Source organism: Geosmithia morbida (assembly GCF_012550715.1).
Source record: "Geosmithia morbida isolate 1262 chromosome Unknown scaffold_0, whole genome shotgun sequence".
Lineage (NCBI taxonomy): Eukaryota > Fungi > Ascomycota > Sordariomycetes > Hypocreales > Bionectriaceae > Geosmithia > Geosmithia morbida.
In genome coordinates, this window is record NW_023336187.1 from 1,655,865 (window position 1) to 1,672,683 (window position 16,819).

At 57.3% G+C, this 16,819-nt stretch overlaps 6 protein-coding genes across 6 annotated transcripts; 3 read left to right on the plus strand and 3 right to left on the minus strand.

Moving 5' to 3' along the window:
• Positions 1–1,057: 1,057 nt before the first annotated feature.
• Positions 1,058–3,448, plus strand: GMORB2_0503 (actin-related protein 9; the record flags this gene model as incomplete). Its single annotated transcript, XM_035462488.1, has 1 exon — positions 1,058–3,448. The coding sequence occupies one exon, from the start codon at positions 1,058–1,060 to the stop codon at positions 3,446–3,448; it is 2,391 nt and encodes a 796-aa protein (XP_035325418.1).
• Positions 3,449–4,028: 580 nt separating this feature from the next.
• On the minus strand, positions 4,029–8,422 carry GMORB2_0504 (multidrug resistance protein, MATE family; the record flags this gene model as incomplete). Its single annotated transcript, XM_035462489.1, has 5 exons — positions 4,029–4,361; positions 4,491–6,055; positions 6,784–7,095; positions 7,155–7,932; positions 8,048–8,422. 5 exons carry the CDS (start codon positions 8,420–8,422, stop codon positions 4,029–4,031), a joined length of 3,363 nt encoding a protein of 1,120 aa, XP_035325419.1.
• A 1,061-nt stretch (positions 8,423–9,483) lies between these two features.
• GMORB2_0505 (protein disulfide-isomerase) lies at positions 9,484–11,972 on the plus strand (the record flags this gene model as incomplete). The annotated part of the gene is made up of 3 exons (XM_035462490.1): positions 9,484–9,677; positions 9,764–11,579; positions 11,637–11,972. 3 exons carry the CDS (start codon positions 9,484–9,486, stop codon positions 11,970–11,972), a joined length of 2,346 nt encoding a protein of 781 aa, XP_035325420.1.
• A 594-nt stretch (positions 11,973–12,566) lies between these two features.
• Positions 12,567–13,359, plus strand: GMORB2_0506 (Transmembrane amino acid transporter protein; the record flags this gene model as incomplete). Its single annotated transcript, XM_035462491.1, has 3 exons — positions 12,567–12,571; positions 12,594–13,097; positions 13,119–13,359. 3 exons carry the CDS (start codon positions 12,567–12,569, stop codon positions 13,357–13,359), a joined length of 750 nt encoding a protein of 249 aa, XP_035325421.1.
• Positions 13,360–13,792: 433 nt separating this feature from the next.
• Positions 13,793–14,044, minus strand: GMORB2_0507 (uncharacterized protein; the record flags this gene model as incomplete). Its single annotated transcript, XM_035462492.1, has 1 exon — positions 13,793–14,044. One exon carries the CDS (start codon positions 14,042–14,044, stop codon positions 13,793–13,795), a length of 252 nt encoding a protein of 83 aa, XP_035325422.1.
• Positions 14,045–14,090: 46 nt separating this feature from the next.
• Positions 14,091–16,492, minus strand: GMORB2_0508 (Fungal trans; the record flags this gene model as incomplete). Its single annotated transcript, XM_035462493.1, has 4 exons — positions 14,091–14,101; positions 14,248–14,905; positions 14,974–16,132; positions 16,209–16,492. The coding sequence occupies 4 exons, from the start codon at positions 16,490–16,492 to the stop codon at positions 14,091–14,093; spliced, it is 2,112 nt and encodes a 703-aa protein (XP_035325423.1).
• Positions 16,493–16,819: the final 327 nt, after the last annotated feature.

The following is a 16,819-nucleotide window of genomic DNA, read 5'->3' on the forward strand; positions in this document are numbered from 1 at the left end:
ACTCTCTCTCTCAACGACACGACGTGACGAATTTACTCTCTACTGTCAGATTTCTACATCTCTGATCTAAAGATACGATATACCTGATATTACTTATACGTCGACAAGACACGTCCTTCTCCTTCACCGCCCCCTTTTCTACACTCGCCGTTTTCCCATTCACACTCTTCTTGCCACATTTCCTTGTCCGAAAGGGCATAATATATACAATTGACAAAAAGTTTTCCTTCTTGATTTTTTCTTTCGAATCGTTTGGCGAGAGTTCTTCTCCTTCTTCACACCGGGCGAAGATACATATTCTATACATTATTTTTCTTCTTACTGTACACTTTTCATACTTTTCATGGGAGGGTACTGTTTCCCCCCCTCTTTTCCGTCATGTGACGGTGCACAATACTCAGGACCAGGGGCGTCTTGTCATTACTTTTGTCTACACATCTCTTCTTCCTTCACTTCAATTTTACATATTTTGGATATAGCCGTTTCTGTTTCCGTCGTTGCTTGGGTTCATTCCCCTGGGGAGTTTTTGTCGTTATTCAATTAGATTTTCCGGGAGTTGAATTGGGATGAATGTGGAAATTCCTCGGAGAAATAAAATTCAGCGGTACCATCTGACATGAAAGAATAAAACGATTTCAAAGGAGTCCCAAACATGTGAACTACCGCAAGAATAAAAATGTCTCGAAAAGATTAAAAAAAAAGGGGTGACACAAGATATACAGATGTCTGGATGCTGGCAATGGACAATTTTCATGCACGAGTACGGACAGTGGATCACGTGTACACCAGCCACACCACCAGCCACGAACGCGGCGCGCGAAAGGAATGTTCCTGCTCCACCAAGCTACGAGGTGTCAACGATCACCAGTTCCCTTCTCCCTCGGGCCTCCCAATCCAAGCCAATCGCAAGATCGCGCATCCCTTTCTCCCTTCCTTCCCACCTAGGTCTCGAAGCAAGGCGTGGTACAGACTAGGGGACTAATTGGCGCGTCGGCCCTCGAAGTGAAAGCAAGAGGCAGCAACGATAGTGTATATAAAAGGGACAGGAACGCAAACAATGTCGCTGACCAAATGGCGCGAAGAGCAGGTGCTCATCATCTGCCCCGGCAGCCAGACGACCATGGCGCAGCTGGGGTGTAACGAGCTGACGCCGCCGGCTCGGCGGTTCCCCACGCGCATGTTCCCCGACACAGAGGATGACTCGGACAACGAGAATGAGACGACCAAGACGGTGTTAACGACGACGACGACGACGACGACGGCGAAGACATGGCGACCGTACCACACATTCAAACGCACGAGGATTGTCGACGGCAAGGCCGAGGATGAGTGGGTGGAGGACGTGGACTCGGACGAGGGGGCCGTGTACCCGCTCCGAGGCGGGCGCATCGTCAACATGGCGGCCTTCCTGGCCTTCCTAGACCACGTGCACACGGTCTTGACGGCGACGTACCACAACACGCCCGTCATGCTCATGGCGTCGCCGCAGTGGACGCGCCCGGACTGCGAGGCCATAGCGCAGTACGTGTTCGAGCGCACGCGCACGCCCGCCCTGTGCCTCATCCACAGCGCCATCGCCACGCAGTACGGCCTCAAGGTGCCCAACATGACCGTCGTGGACATTGGCTACGAGAAGGTGGACGTCACGGCCATCTATGACGGTCGAGTCGTCAACAATGTCCACGTCGGAGCCGGCAACTTCTCATCTTCTTCTTCCTCTTCTGATCAGGAGGATGAGGAGGATGCCACCATCAGCGGAGGCCGCGTCTTCACCCGTCGCCTCCACAACCTCCTCCGCTCCAGCGGCTTCACCGCAGATATGGCCGAGCAGCTCAAGCGCTCGCCCATCTGCGAGGTCCTCCCCTACGCCCCGTCGCACAAGTTGCTCATGGAGCTCCCGGCCGAGGACACAGTCGGCACGATGGAGTCGGCCAAGACGGAGGAGGCTGCCGCCGCCGCCGCCGCCGTCAGTGCCGGGCCGGAGGTCACCGCCGCTCCTGCCAACCCCGCTGCTGCCGATGAGCAGAATGGAGTCTCTGCTGCCAACGGTAGCGCTGCTGCTGCTGCTGCTGTTGGTGATGGTGGTGATGGTGGTATTGAGACGGTCGAGAACGATGAGGGCGTCCTGGATGTCGCCAGCATCGTCACCAGCGGCCAGACAAAGGAGTTCCTCGCAAAGAGGGAGAAGGAGAAGGCCGCGGAGAAGAAGGCCGGCGGCGAGTCGGTCGCTTCAAAGGCCGCCAGACTGCCAAACTCTAAGAGGACGCATAACTCATTCTCCTACGAGGAGATCGTGCAGGAGGAGGTGCCCAAGGCCGTGGTTGTGCCAGTTGTCGTCACCGCCACCGCCACGGCTGAAGAACCGGCGCCGACGACGGCGGGAGACAAGCAGTCCAAGCTCGAGGGCAAGCCTGAAGAGGGCAGCGGCGCCGAGCCCAAGCCTAGCCCGACAGAAGGGCAGACCGAGGAGCAGAAGAAGAAGGATCAGGAAGGGGTGGGGGAGGGAGAGGATACCGATGCTGGCGCTGGTGCCGATACCAAACGCCCGGCAGAAGGGGAGGTACCGACGGCAGCAGCACCAGAAGCGACGTCTGATGTCCCCACAGAGACGCGTCCCAAGCGTGTCCGTCGCGACATCGAGGTTGGCCCGGAACGCTTCGCCTTCGCCGACCGCCAGGAGATTGACCGCATCGTCGGGGCAATCTACCACGCCATCCAGGGCATAGACGACATGTACATGCGCCCCTCCTGCTGGGAGAACCTGGTCTTCGTCGGCAACGGCGCCCGCCTGCGCGGCCTGAGGGAGAACATACTCCAGACCCTCAACGCCCGACACCTGGTGTCCCCCTCCACCGCCACAATCTTCACCTCGGAGCTGCCGTCCAACGTCGCCACCCCGACCGGCACCGGCTCCCAGACCCCTACGACCGGCACCGCCGTCGCCCCCGGCGGTCCCAACCCTCTCCTCCAGGCGGCCACCACGGCCAACGCAGCCGCCGCCTCCACCGCCGTCGCCGTCAACGCGGCCGGCAGCGAGAATGGGGCTTCCGCCGCCGCCGCCGCACCCGTCGCCACCCACCACTTCCACAGCCAGACTCCGACCGCCATCAAGACCGTCGCCCTGCCTACCTATCTGCAAGAGTGGTCCAAGAATGGCTTCGAGGAGGCCATGTTCCTCGGCGCACAGGTCGCCTCCCGCATCGTTTTCTGCCTGCACTCCAATATGGATGCTCAGAGTGTCGAGGCTCAGAGGATGGCTAGCCTGAGTCGCGTCGATTACAAGTATGCCCTTTCTTCACCACCCTTGTTTGTTTCTCTTTACCTTGCGCCGGATGCCGCGTCACAGACGCCCCTCTACAAGAAATATTATACTGACTCTTTCTTTCTTTTTTTCTTCTCTAGTGAGCTCGGCCCCAAGGGTATTAGGAACCACTCTATGCTAGGGTAGAGTGATACTCTCTCACACGGGTCTTCTGGTATCGAGCGGAGTAGAAGACGTAACATGATGGAATATCTCTTTTTTTTTCTTGTCTCTTATATGTACGCTTTCGGAGGGGGGGGAGATGGTATGGAAATGACGTAGGTAACCTGTGTTCCCTGGACGGAGTGTTCTTGTTATATCCCAACGACGCAGATAAGATGATCAAATAAAATCATAGGGCACAAATCGCCTTGTACATCTAGCACGTTGTTTCTTGTTAGATCAATAGGGGGTATAGATCGAAAAAGAAAATATGGTAGGAAAAAATGCCCTTTGCTTGCTAGTTTGAGGGAGAGACTGCTCTACCAATATCCAGAGGGAGTAGCGAAATGTACATCTTAAGCCTCCTGGTTTCTGGCTTCGGCTTCCTGTGCGGCTACTTCCCAACTAGTCAGGAACAAGAATGTGTATTCGATAGCAGAGACACTAGACGGTATTAGCAGGCTATACGCCAAAGAAGAAGAAATGGAAGGAAAGAAAGAGATGAGAGGGAAAGGGCAAGTATAAAGAAACAAAAGAAACAAAAGAAACAAGAGAGGAGGATAACTCACACGACAAGCCCGACAGTGACACCTATCCAGAGACCCTCGAGCTCCCAGCCTAAACCGAACGCTAGCCAAAGGGAGATGGGAAGGGAAATGACATAGTAGGCGATCAGGTTGGCGGGCCCACCGATGGACTGCTTCCCTATTCCGCGGAGGAGACCGTGGGCACCGGCTGACAGGCCGTCAAAGACCTGCATGACAGCTACGATGGGGAGAACGCGGGTGATGATGCTGACAACATCCGGGTCACGGGTGAAGAGGAGGGCGAGGTAGTAGCGCATGGTGCTGAAGACGGTGAGGTTGAAGGTGCCAATGATGCAGAATACGATAAAGGCCTATCTACCCGTTAGTATCTTTCCTCAACCCGTCCTTTGACCTCTTGACTTCTCTCCGTCATATGACGATGCTCGGCTAAAGGGAAGAGAATAGAGAGAGGTTAAGGGGAAGGGGGAAAGGGAACTCACGACTTTGCCTGCCAACTTGGCAGGTCCCACGAGCCCAGCACCGATAAGGTTGGCGATACGCGTCGATGCGGCGATAGACACGGGGAAGGGGATCTGGTAAGATATGGACGCTAGCGTGGCCACGGCGCTCTGGGCGGCGAGATGCTCGGCGCTGAAGCGGCTAGCCAGCAGCGTCATGATCTCGAAGGCGAGCCACTCGGCCTCGACCATGATCATGCCCGGCAGCGCCAGACGGATCATGACCCACCAGTTCGAGAAGGCGCGCTTGCTGAAGCCGCCCCAGCACTGCGACCCGTCGATGAAGCGGACGTACAGGAACAGCAGGATCGGCAGCAGGTTCTCCATGATGGCGACGGAGATGGGCGCCCCCACGAAGCCCAGCTCCAGCTTCCAGACGAGCAGCCAGAGGAGAAAGATGTTGAGAGGCGCGGCGATGACGAGGACGTACGTGGTGGCGCGGAAGAGGCCCTGGGCCTGGGTGAAGCGCTTGCCCGTCTCGAAGAGGATAATTCCCGGGATGGCGAAGATCATGACGCGCAGGTACAGCGCCGCCAGACGCACCGACTCGGGCTCCGGGATGAGGCGGCCCAGTATGTCGCCCGCGAACAGCCACAGCACGGCGACCGGCCCCATGAGCGTGAAGAGGAAGAAAGTCATGCGCTGGAACTGCAGGCCCACCAGGTGCCGGTGTCCCGAGCCGTACGCCTGCGCGCACAGCGTGTCCAGGCTCGTCGCCAGGCCCTGGAAGGGCGCGATGCAGGAGATGGCCACCGACATGTTGGCCACCGACACGGCGCCTAGTTCGTTCTTGCCGATGCGCCCCACGGCGAAGATGCTCGCCACGTTGATCGAGTACTGTAGAAAGAAAGTGCCGATCAGAGGCGCAGAGTACTCGGCCAGGGTCTTGGTCTCGCGCTGCCACGTCGTCCGCAGACGACCGTCCGCCACGGCCTGGATCCACGCGGCCTCCTCATCCTCGCCATCTGCGGCGCCGCCGTCGGCGCCGCCGTTCGCGCGACCGCTGCCGCTACCACCTGCCAGAAGGGGCGACTGCTCGCTTGGCTGCCCCGGGGGTGCTCGCGCCCCCGCCGTCGTGATCTCCTCGGCTAGCACGCGGGTGCTGAACACGCGACGGTAGAGACGCCGGAGCAGACCATCCGGCTTCTTGGACGTGGCGTGCTTGGGAGGCAAGACGTGGTTATCTCGCAGGAGGCTGATCTCTGCGCTGCGTGACTGTTGGCGCTCCATGGGACTCGGCCCAGCCTCGTCTGCGACCTGGGCGCCCAGGACCGGACGGGTGCCGCCATAGGCCACACCGCTGCTGGGACGGCGGTACGCCATATGGCCTGGCGTCAGCTGACGGTCCGCCTCGAGGTCCGCGTCTTGGTCAATTCCATCCTCACCGTCGTCAGTGCATGCGGCAATGTCGCTGGCAAGGTACGCCTCCGCCAGGGGTGATGACGACGTGAATGACGTCGACAGCGGGTTCCTCCCACCGCGGGCCGGGGACCCAACGGGGATGTTCTGGACCATGGCTGCGACCCCCTCGTATTGGCCTTCCTTTCCTGAAGGCGCCAATGTGGTTCAATTGGCAATGACTTCACCAAGAAAGCTGGGATGCTCCTATCTCTGACCCCCCGGTGAAAGGATGCGACTCTGAGGCTTGTACGATGTACCAGAATCAGCGGGCGACCCCGACCGTAAGGGTAATAATACTAGTAGTTGGGAGGGATGTGGCAATGGTGGGGAAATAAGGGGGAAAAAGAGAGTCACGCACAAATAAGCTCCTCGACCTTCGCTCTTCCTTTGGGATCTCACCCATAGAGATTTGGACTGATGGAGAAGAGACTAAGGGGAGTTGGAAGAGGAGGAGTTGAAAAGCTGTTGACCACCGCGTCTTATCGTACGCTATCGTGATTCGCCAAGTCCGTACTCGTAATTTTGCTACCCTGTACCACTCAACTAGTGGAGGCTCCGTCATCCACCGGAGGAAGACGTCACATCATACGTATCTCATATTACTCATCAGAAGCAAAGCGCTTTCCCTGCACTGCTACTCATACTCTGTACTCCGTACTCGGCACTGAGATGAATGCGCCTTGCAGACTACGGACATGCATATGCGCGTCGTCTTCCGAGCTTTCATTCCACTAGGATTATTGGTCGACTCCCCAGATGTGTCCGCAGTTATCCTCCTCGGTATGGTTCATGCTCGCCACCCAAGGCACCTCTCGGTCACCATATGGTTGCAACGGCATATTATACGGTATCCGTACACCCACCAGTTTCTTACCCTCCCTATCTTCTTCCCGAATCACAAGAGGGTTGTCGCATTGGAATGTCGGGACCATGGCGACATCCTGCTGCTCATCGTCACCGACAAACAGGTCGGGCCATACGAGGACGCCAACCTCCCACGACGCGATGCGGAAGAGGCCCGTTCCCGGCGCTGCTGTGTCACCCCAGGCCTGCTTAGACATGTTGGAAGATGTGAGCATGGCCCAATCTATGGTTCCCCTCTGGCTGTAGCGTATGTACGTCTTGATATGCGGTGCAACCCGTGCTCTCCCGCCGTGGCGTCTCGTGGTGGTGTCACCCGGCAATGCTTTTTGACTCGCATCAGGTTACAGTGCTCAGTTTCTTTCTCGTATTGGCAAGACTCACGCTTCCCATGGTCCGAGTCATTGGCCCAGTGGTGTAGAGTTGGTCGGAGATACCTGAGCTGCAGGGCCTGCTGCCGCGACTGTATCTTGGTATGGATGGATGCCCCAGTCATATACCCGCCAAGGCAACGTCGGATCTCATCAGCCGTGGGGAACACGACCTTGAACTGTGGCCTCTCTGGCTTTTTGCCGAAAGAAAAGCTCCTTCCTAGTGAGTCGAACAGTGTCTTCTGTAGCCACTGGTCTGTCGGGCCCATGGTGGCGATAGATGATATCTGCACAACCACTTCAGACTCGCCATCTTCACACGGCACAGCTGAGAGGACCCTCCTGAGAGCGGCCCAACCCCAGGATGGCTGGTACATGTCGTGACTCTCGTGTCTCCCCGGAACACTGGCGACGAACGCAGCCCGCACGGCCGAGAAGTCGTACTTGCGCAGCTCATCAGCTAGAGGTTTGCAGATTACTCTGCGCCTGTCGTAGGCAGCAAGGTAGGACAGGAGATCAGCTTTGAATCTTTCGCCGCTGCCCACTGGATGATCGTCCGGACAGGGCAAGTGCCCCGCCATGGGCTGGGCGGACAGCGGGAGCCAGGGAGATCTCCAGACGGCATTGGCCATGACGGTCCAGTCCTTAGGAATCATGTTGGCCGTGAGGATTACGACCTGAGCTGTGCCGTCGCGACGCAAGAGCACCATCATCTTGGAATGGTGGGTGCCAAACATCTCGGGCATAAAGGCCGCGTGCAGCTCAACGTTGGGGTATCTTGACGCCTCTTGCTGCAAGCAAACCATGTCAGTTGCACATCGTCAGCCTAGGACACCTTCCTACCATGCATATCATCGAGGGGCGGGGACGTCATGAGATGGATAGATGCATTGGTGATGACTTCACCATCAGGTCTAGGCGACTCGGGTCCTCCTGCTTCCAGAATCCGTGCACGACGTGCACCTTGACCAGGTGCCTCGTGTCTGGGTCAAAGGCGTTCATGAGGAAGTCAATGTCGTGCAAGAAATTGAACTCCCAGCACTCGGAGATGAGCGAGTCGCCCAGGATATCCCCAAGCTTGATGGCATCGCGGTTCTGTGGCTCGGGCAGGTCTGGGACCCATGTGAGCTGCCATGGTGATGGACACACTCGGTTCTTCCGCCTCGGAGGCGGGCTGATGGGCTGTGATAGAGACCGGGGCGTCCGATCCCCCTCCATATGCCGTCGCTTTGTCGGCGGCGTCTCTTCACCGGCACGCTGTCGTTTTACCAATGGCTCCATTTCCGTCTAAGCCTTGACGGTGGAGTACCTAGATGTCTTTTTCGGGTATGTGAAGATGGATGTGCTCGTGGTAATGCTATGTGCCAGATGTACAGATCATTCCTAGGGTTAACGGGCACAAACAGATTCAAGGATGGCTGGGTGGGTAGAGTGGGAGTTGGGTGGACGGGGCTCTTCTATGTGTACGTGTACAGAGTAGTAGTATTACTCATTACATATATCGATAGACGGAGTATGTTGGTGGAGGAGGTACGAGTAGTTCTCTGTACAGTGTAGTGGACCGTGGTGTACGGAGTAATGATGGGCTACTACGGAGTAGTGGTGCGGTGGTACAGGCCCAGTGGTGTTGTCCAGGCAGGGGCCCCCGGCGTCCCAGGGGTCGCAGGCAGCGGAAGAACGACCTAAGAAGAAACGTGGTTCCAGCGGGCAGGCGCTGGCAGTGTTATTGGTGTAAAGTTACAGCGTACTATTGGGGGTTCTTTAGGCTGCCTCAGCGCCTTCACTGTCTCTGTTGGCGGTCCCCTCGCCGGCCTGGACCCACCCAATCAGCGACGGGTGGCGGTCCAGGTACAGCGTGCGCAACCTGTAACACTCCTGGTTTTTGACTAAGGCCTCGTGTCCCTCTACCCTGATCGCCAACAGCTTTCTCTTCTGCCCATCGCCAGACAGTCCAACGTGGCAACGTGTGCAGGGCCCCTCTCTCCTCCTTCCTTTCTTCCACTCGTTCTTCGCTCCCCATTCTTTTCTCTACCAACACTGCGTGCATGGGCTCCGTCACGACATCGCGATCGCCCTAGTGTCGTCGCCTTCAGAGAGACCTTCGCGTCCTCCCTCTACTATTATCTCGCCATTCGTTTTTCCCATCTGATCTGGTCGCGACAACCAGCGTCATTCCATCGAACCCTTTCCGCCGAATACAATACTTTCGTCGTAGGAAGAGGGGAGAAACGGCAGCAAAGCCCCGCGCCTGTGGTCAATCCCTCTCTTCTGTAGCTGGCCTGCAGTCCTTGACCCCTCAGGTCCTCTTGTATTGGAACTGCCTGAGCTCTCACAGAGGAATCATGAGGCTGCTACCGTTCACCTTCCTCGCCGGCGCCGCGGCGCTGGTGGGGGCCAAGAGCGCCGAGAAGGATGACGCATCGGAGAAGAGCACCGTCTTCAACGGCGTCTCGGTACCCCCGCTGATGGAACTCAGTCCCGCCACCTTTCCCACCGAACTGAAGAAGCACAAGTACCTTGTTGTGAAGCACTACAGGTATTCATCCTCCCCATACTCTCCAGCAGGTTCTAAACCTCGTGGTGCGCCTCTGTAAGCCTCCCCTTGCTGACGTCCCTTGCTAGCCCGTACTGCCCCCACTGCATCGACTTCATCCCTACCTACCAGACTCTCTATGAGTACTACTACACCTCTCATCCCGAGGACATGCCCGACGCCAGCTTCTCCGAGTACTACGACGTCGGCTTTGCTGCCATCAACTGTATCGCCCACGGCGATCTGTGCGATGATCATGGCGTGCGCACCTGGCCCACGACCATACTCTATGAGGATGGGGAGCCCATCGACTTGGTACATGGTGCCAAGTCCATCGAGACCATTGGCTCCCTCATCGAGCCAGTGCTGGAGAAGCGCCATCCTGGTTCGCGTCCCAAATCCGTCGAATACCCCAAGCCTGGTGCCACCGAGTTCCCCGCAGGGGCCTCTTCCAAGATGTCGACTTATGACGAGTCAGCAGCCGATGCCGACGAGAAATCGTCAAGCAAGGAGTCGGAAGAGAAGCTGGCCGTTGACGAGCTTCCCGCCAAGAAGTCGTCTCAGGAGAACCTTGGGAAGTCAGACAAGGCATCGCCTGACAAGGGTACCAAGCAGAGCATCGACAACAGCGCCGCTAGGAAGAGCACCGACAAGGATGCCGCCGAGGACAGCAGCGAGAAGAGCACAGATAAGAGCACTGACAAGAGCTCTGACAAGCCTCTAGAGAAGCCTAGCAAGGGAACCACTGGCAAGTCGAGTAAGGAGAACTTGAAGTCCTTTGGCAAGGACTGGAAGTCGCCTACAGCTGCCGAGGTTCACAACAGCAAGCAGCCCAAGAAGCCAACTGTTACGCCCAATACCAACGGTGTCTCGATCTCTCTCACTGCCGAGAGCTTCCAGAGAATGGTCACCATGAGCCAAGACCCTTGGTTCATCAAGTTCTACGCCCCGTGGTGCCCCCACTGCCAGGCCATGGGTCCCACGTGGGACCAGCTGGCCAAGACGATGCGCGGCAAGCTCAATGTTGGCGAGGTCAACTGCGACAAGGAGGGCCGCCTGTGCAAGGATGTTAGCGCACGAGCGTACCCCACCATTCTCTTCTTCAAGGGTGGCGAGCGTTCGGAGTACAACGGCCTCCGTGGACTTGGCGACTTTGTCCAGTACGCCGATAACGCCCTCGACCTCGCCAGCGGCGTGCCCGATGTCACCGCCGAGGAGTTCGAGGCTCTCGAGGAGAAGGAGGATGTCATCTTCATCTACTTCTACGACCATGCCACCACGTCGGAGGATTTCATGGCTCTCGAGAGGCTGCCCCTCAGCCTCATCGGACACGCCAAGCTGGTCAAGACCAACGATCGAGCATTATACGACAGGTTCAAGATTAGTACCTGGCCTCGCCTCATGGTCTCACGCGAGGGCCGCCCGACGTACTATACGCCGCTGACGCCCAACGCGATGCGCGACGTCCACGCTGTTCTGAACTGGATGAGATCCGTATGGCTCCCTCTTGTACCCGAGCTTACGGCATCCAACGCCAACCAGATCATGGACGGCAAATACGTTGTCCTGGGCATTCTCAACCGGGGCGAGGAGGAGTCATTCGAGACGTCCCTGAGGGAGATGAAGAGTGCCGCCAACGAATGGATGGACAGACAGATTCAGGAGTTCCAGCTCGAGAGGAAGAAGCTCCGCGATGCGAAGCAGATGCGCATCGAAGAGGCCCAGGACCGCGACGATGAGCGAGCCCTCCGCCAGGCCAAGACCATCCGTATTGACATGGACGGAACTGGACACAAGGAGGTCCTGTTTGCCTGGGCCGATGGCATCTTCTGGCAGCGATGGATCCGCACCACGTACGGGATCGACGTCAAGGACGGAGAGCGAGTCATTATCAATGACCACGATGTAAGATTCTACTCTTGTCCCTCGCATTAGATACGACGATACTGACCTTGTAAACAGACCCGCCAGTACTGGGATCAGACGGCAACGGGCAACTACATCATGGTCAGCCGAACGGCAATTTCCGAGACACTTGACAAGATTGTCTACGGTCCCAACACGATCAAGCCCAAGCTCACGACGACGCTGGTGCAAAAGTTCTTCCTCGACCTGGGCGTCACCTTCTCCGAGCACCCTTACCTGAGCACCGCCAGCGTGGTCGGCCTCATCATCGGCGCCTATTCGTGGTATCGCAACCGCCGTCGCAACCGTGGTGGCTACTTCAACCTCGACGACCCCATCGGCAACCCCAAGGACGGCCTCCTTGGCCAGAACGGCAGCACCAAGGCTGACTGAAGAATACACCGAATCCCAAGAAGGGGCCCACAGCTCTTGTACACATCTCGAGCATCTGTTCATAAGAGAGAAAGGGGGAAGACAGGGTGTGTACTAGTATGCATGTTGCAAAGGCAGCAGCACGGGTTGGCAATGGCATCAAGGAAGTTGAACTGGTTCTTCTGGGTAGGCTATCTTCAGATGGTCGGCCGCTGACTTCCAGCGGAGACGGGAGAAGAAGAGAAAAACAGCATGAGGAGTTTTCGGTGTTATTTTTTATATTTTTTATGTTGTTTCTTTGCCGAGTTTTCCCCTTTTATCTTGTTCTCTTGGAAAGGGATGGAAAGGAACCCGAGGCGTGATTTTTATATCGTCTGTATTAGGTTGCGGAAACAGTTGTCGGTATTTTTTTATATCCTTGTTCCAAAACGGAAACTAGTCGGATCCATGCATGGGTTTCTTTTTTGGAATACTGCTACTACTAATACTACTACTACTACCAACACTACTACTACGATCTACTACGATCTACTATGATCTACTATTTTCTTTACGCACGGGAGAAGACCATTGGCACCCTTATAATAGACGTATTCCCATGACCCCCTCACCTGAATGACGTGACAGCAAAGCAGGTATCAGATCAGTCTTTCAGATCGTGACCTTCACCTCCGTGCTCATCTTCGTCGTCGCCGTAACGCAGCAGCAGCAAGGCCGTCCCGCGGCGGCGCCCGCCCACGGCGAGTTCGAGCTGGGATGGGTGTCCGTCGCCACGCCGGGCTTCGCCGCCGGCATCACGGCCAGCGCGAACATCTTCATCAGCGGGAGCGGGAGCTCCACGTACCTCCCTGTCATGTCGGAGATGAAGAGGCCGCAGGACTACCGCAAGGCCGTGTACGTCACCGGGGCGCTCGCGGGTGCCATGTACCTGGCCTTCTCGCTCGTCGTGCATCGATGGTGCGGCGTGTGGCTGACCACGCCGGTATTCAGCAGCGCGGGCGTCCTCTTCAAGAAGGTGTGCTACGGGGTCGCGCTCCCGGGCCTGGTCATCGGCGTAGGCATATACCAGCACATCGCGGCCAAGTACGTCTTCGTCCGCGCCCTCAGGGGATCGCGTCACCTGCAGGAGAACGCGGCCGTGCACTGGTCCACCTGACTCGGGGCCAGCATCGTCCTTGGGGTGCTGGGATTCGTCGTCGCAGAGTCGGTGCCTATTCTCCATTATATCCTCGGTCTTGCCGGTTCCGCCTGCTTTGCGCCCTTCAGCCTCGTGTTCCCTGCTTTGCTCTGGATGCACGACTTCGACTTCGGGGCTGCCAGCTCCGTGTCGGTCAGGGATAGGGCCAAGTGCGCCTTTCACATCCTCATCTTTCTCGTGGGGATGTTCATGGTCATCGGTGGCACGTAAGCCTGGTGCGGTCCATATTATCCTCGTCGTGGGAAAGGCAGGAAGGGGGGGAGGGGGGGGGGAGATATGCTAATTCTCGTTTGTGTGTGTGCAGATATGGTGTCGCAGTCTCTATCAAGGATGCATTTTCCAATGGGACTGACTCTAACCAAGGTCTTTAGTTGTGACGACAACTCGGGAACAATCTCTTAAGCACTGGGAGTGCGACAAGAAGAGATAAAAGGGGGCACGATGCATGATATATTTATTACATTACGCTTGAAAAAAAAAATTAAAATAATACAAAAATTTGTAGTTCAACACCTCCCTTTTGTGCGTATCCTGCTTATGAATGACACCCATTCTTTTCCAACCACGTCATGCTTACAACAAGAAAACAGGATAAATTGACAGAAAAGAGGCTGAAATAAAAGGTAGGAAGATATTCACACAGCTAATAGAAGAAATTTAATCCCTGGTCATTGACACCAGGCCACTGATACGACGGGATGGTACCACCTGTGTTGGCCATATGCTGGCACCACGCATCGTACCCGTCCATCATGGAGGCAACTTCGCTCTCACCAATCTGCGGCACAAAGGGGCCTGTAGCCGGGGGAACGCCGCCAGCACCAACAGCGGCAGCAGCCGCCGCAGCAGTGTTGACGTCGTCTGCAGGAGCAGGAGCAGGAGCAGGGGCGTACATTTGTAGAATACCATGGTGGTCCTGCTGCTCCTGCTTGCTACTAGTTTCAACATGTTGCTGCTGCTGTAGTTGCTGCTGCTGCTGCTGCTGTTGTTGTTGCTGTTGGTGCTGCTGTTGGTGCTGCTGCTGCTGCTGCTGCTGCTGTTGTTGCTGTTGTTGCTGTTGGTGTTGCGGCTGTAGGTGTGGCCAGCATAGTCGCAGACAGATATCGCGACACTTGGAGCTGTTGGTGTTGAGCTCCGACATGGACTCCATGACTGCGACTGAAGATTGGACCTGGGCTCGCCAGTCGTCGGCGAAGGGGTGCTCCGGGCTGTGGCGTAGACAGTGGACGGGGATGAGGGTGGCGTGGAAGAGGAAGTACAGGACGTACCAGGCGGCGAGGCGGGAGTGGGAGCGCGTGTTCCAGTATTCCTCTATGGAGGCGATGGACTCCTTTGCGGCGTCAAGGCAGCGGAAGACGGCCAGGCTCTCGGTCGAGGACGAAGATGACGACGCGGCGGCGGAAGGCTGGGCGGTGGCGGCGGCGGCGGCGTTGCTCAAGGCCCAACGCACCAGGAAGGGGCGGTACATGACGATGCGGAGGTTGCGGTAGCGCCACTGAGATATCCCCACGCCCAGCGAGTAGGCAGACCCGGGGGGCGGGAAGACCTGATAGTAGTGCGGTACCTGGGACAGCCACGACCCAATGTACTGGTCGTCGAGGCTGACGAGCTCGGCCGCCGCGGGGAAGGTGCCTGTTATCAGGCGGTTGTAGACGTTCATGGTGATGAGGTGGTAGGCCGACTGGACGCGCACGTAGGTGTACAGCGTCAGCTCATCGACCTCGGGCGGGTAGTCTTCCGAGTCTGACACGAGGTCCTGCAATCATGTCAGACCCTTTTTTCCTTCTTGCCGCAAGGCCACGGTTGGGGGAAGGAGGCTCGTACCTTTTCATGGATATTCTTAGGAAAGGTAGCCTCGACACCGGCTTGCGGCCAATTCAGCGGACGTCCGTAGGAGATTGTAGCTCCTACATCGAGGACGCATAGACACCACCACACCCTACGACGAATCTCCATCTGCAAAGGTGAAACGTTTCCGCTGTCAAACTCCTTGTGCAGTCCCAATCCGATGCCCAGCCGGAGTGCCAGGCCGCCGTAGTTGTACCCCGTGTTGGGCTTGTTCCTCTTCTGAAGGTAGTTTGCCGAGAGGCCAAACGCCTGCACCAAGGTTAGATTGCCCGTCTCGAGGTTATCGGCGAAGAGGCCCTTCTGGACAGCCTGGAAGATGGGCAGGTCCGTGGCATCCGCGCTCCCGCTGCTCACAAACGACCCAAGGGCTGTGAGGATGTTGGCCAGCACGTTCCACTTATCCTTGTCTTGACGGGGGAGGATGCCGGCGTACTGCGCGCGGAAAGTGGGCTCGTGGACGATGGGGAAGGTTGGGTGGTACAAGGCGAAGAAGGCGTCGATGAGGTTCTCAACGGCCACGCGGCTGAGCATCGACTGCGCGCGGAACCACTGCGACTGCTCCGACTGCTGCTGGAAAAGCTGCTCCAGCTGCTGGGGCGAGACGTCGCCCTCCCTGCGTGCCGAGAGGATCTGCCGCAGCAGCGCCACCCCGGAGGCCGATCCCAGATACCCTCGACGCTCGCCAACCGACAGAGACGCCATCCCGTCCATGATGGCCTGCGGCATCCGGCCCTCGTCCGAGGACATGATACCTGTCCCGTGCGCAGACGACCACGACGAATCCTGCTCGCTCCACTCAAAATTGTCGGCCACCGACGGCGCCAGCTCGTACGCCCGGTTGCTGCCGTCCTGCGACGATGTACCCGGCGGCTCCAAGCCGATGTTGAGCTGTGTCGGTGCAGGGGTAGGTGCCATGTGCTGCTGCTGGATCGGGGCGGGGTGGTCTACCGATGCACGAGGAGGGGGTGCAGCAGCGGCACCGCCGGTCGCCGCGTTGCTGCGGGGTGAGGGTGTCCTGGTCCCCAGCGGTAGGGCGGCCGCGCCATCCATCATCTCGGCTAGTTGCGTCTCGGTAAAGTGGCTTAGCAGAAGGGCCTCTGCCTTTTCCAGCCGGGTCTCGAGTATGGTGAGCTGCCTGATATCGATGAGATTCCATCGTCAGCAAATCCGGGACGGGGGAGGAGCAGGAAACAGAGTGAATTTCCCCATACTTGCGCGTCAGACGAGTCCGGCTATGCTTGTCGTATAGACAGTGCCTCCTGTACTTTGTACAAACGGCGCACACGGGCATGGTGCCGTCGCATTTGACCCTCCTCCTTCGACATTCGCGACATGACGTCGGTTCCTCGATTGCTGGCGTTGTCGTCGTTGTCGTCGGCGCGCCACCTCCGGGATGCGGCGTCGGTGCCGCCGGTGTCGCCGGAACACCTCCCGCCCCTGCCCCTCCTCCTCCTCCTCCTGCTGCTGCTGGAGCTGCTGCTCCCTTGGAATCCATAATCTCTCTGTCGTTGTCGTCGCCTTCGGAGGCTGCGGCGGCGATTGTATACGAACCAGATGGAAGAGGCTCAGACGTGGTGTACTTATAAGGCTGAGTAGCTGTCTCACGTGCTAATCAAAAAAGAGGAAATGTATGTGGAGATGATTTGTTTCACAAAAGGGAAAAGAAGAATAAGGGATTTCTTTTAAAGAGAAAGATCATAGCAAATGAGGGGAGTATACAAGGTGTGACCCCCTCCCCTGGTTGAATCCTCCGAGACCAGTGGTTTCTTTGGTGGACGGTGACGTGCGTGTTTTTTTTTTCTTCCTTTTTTTTTAAAAAAAA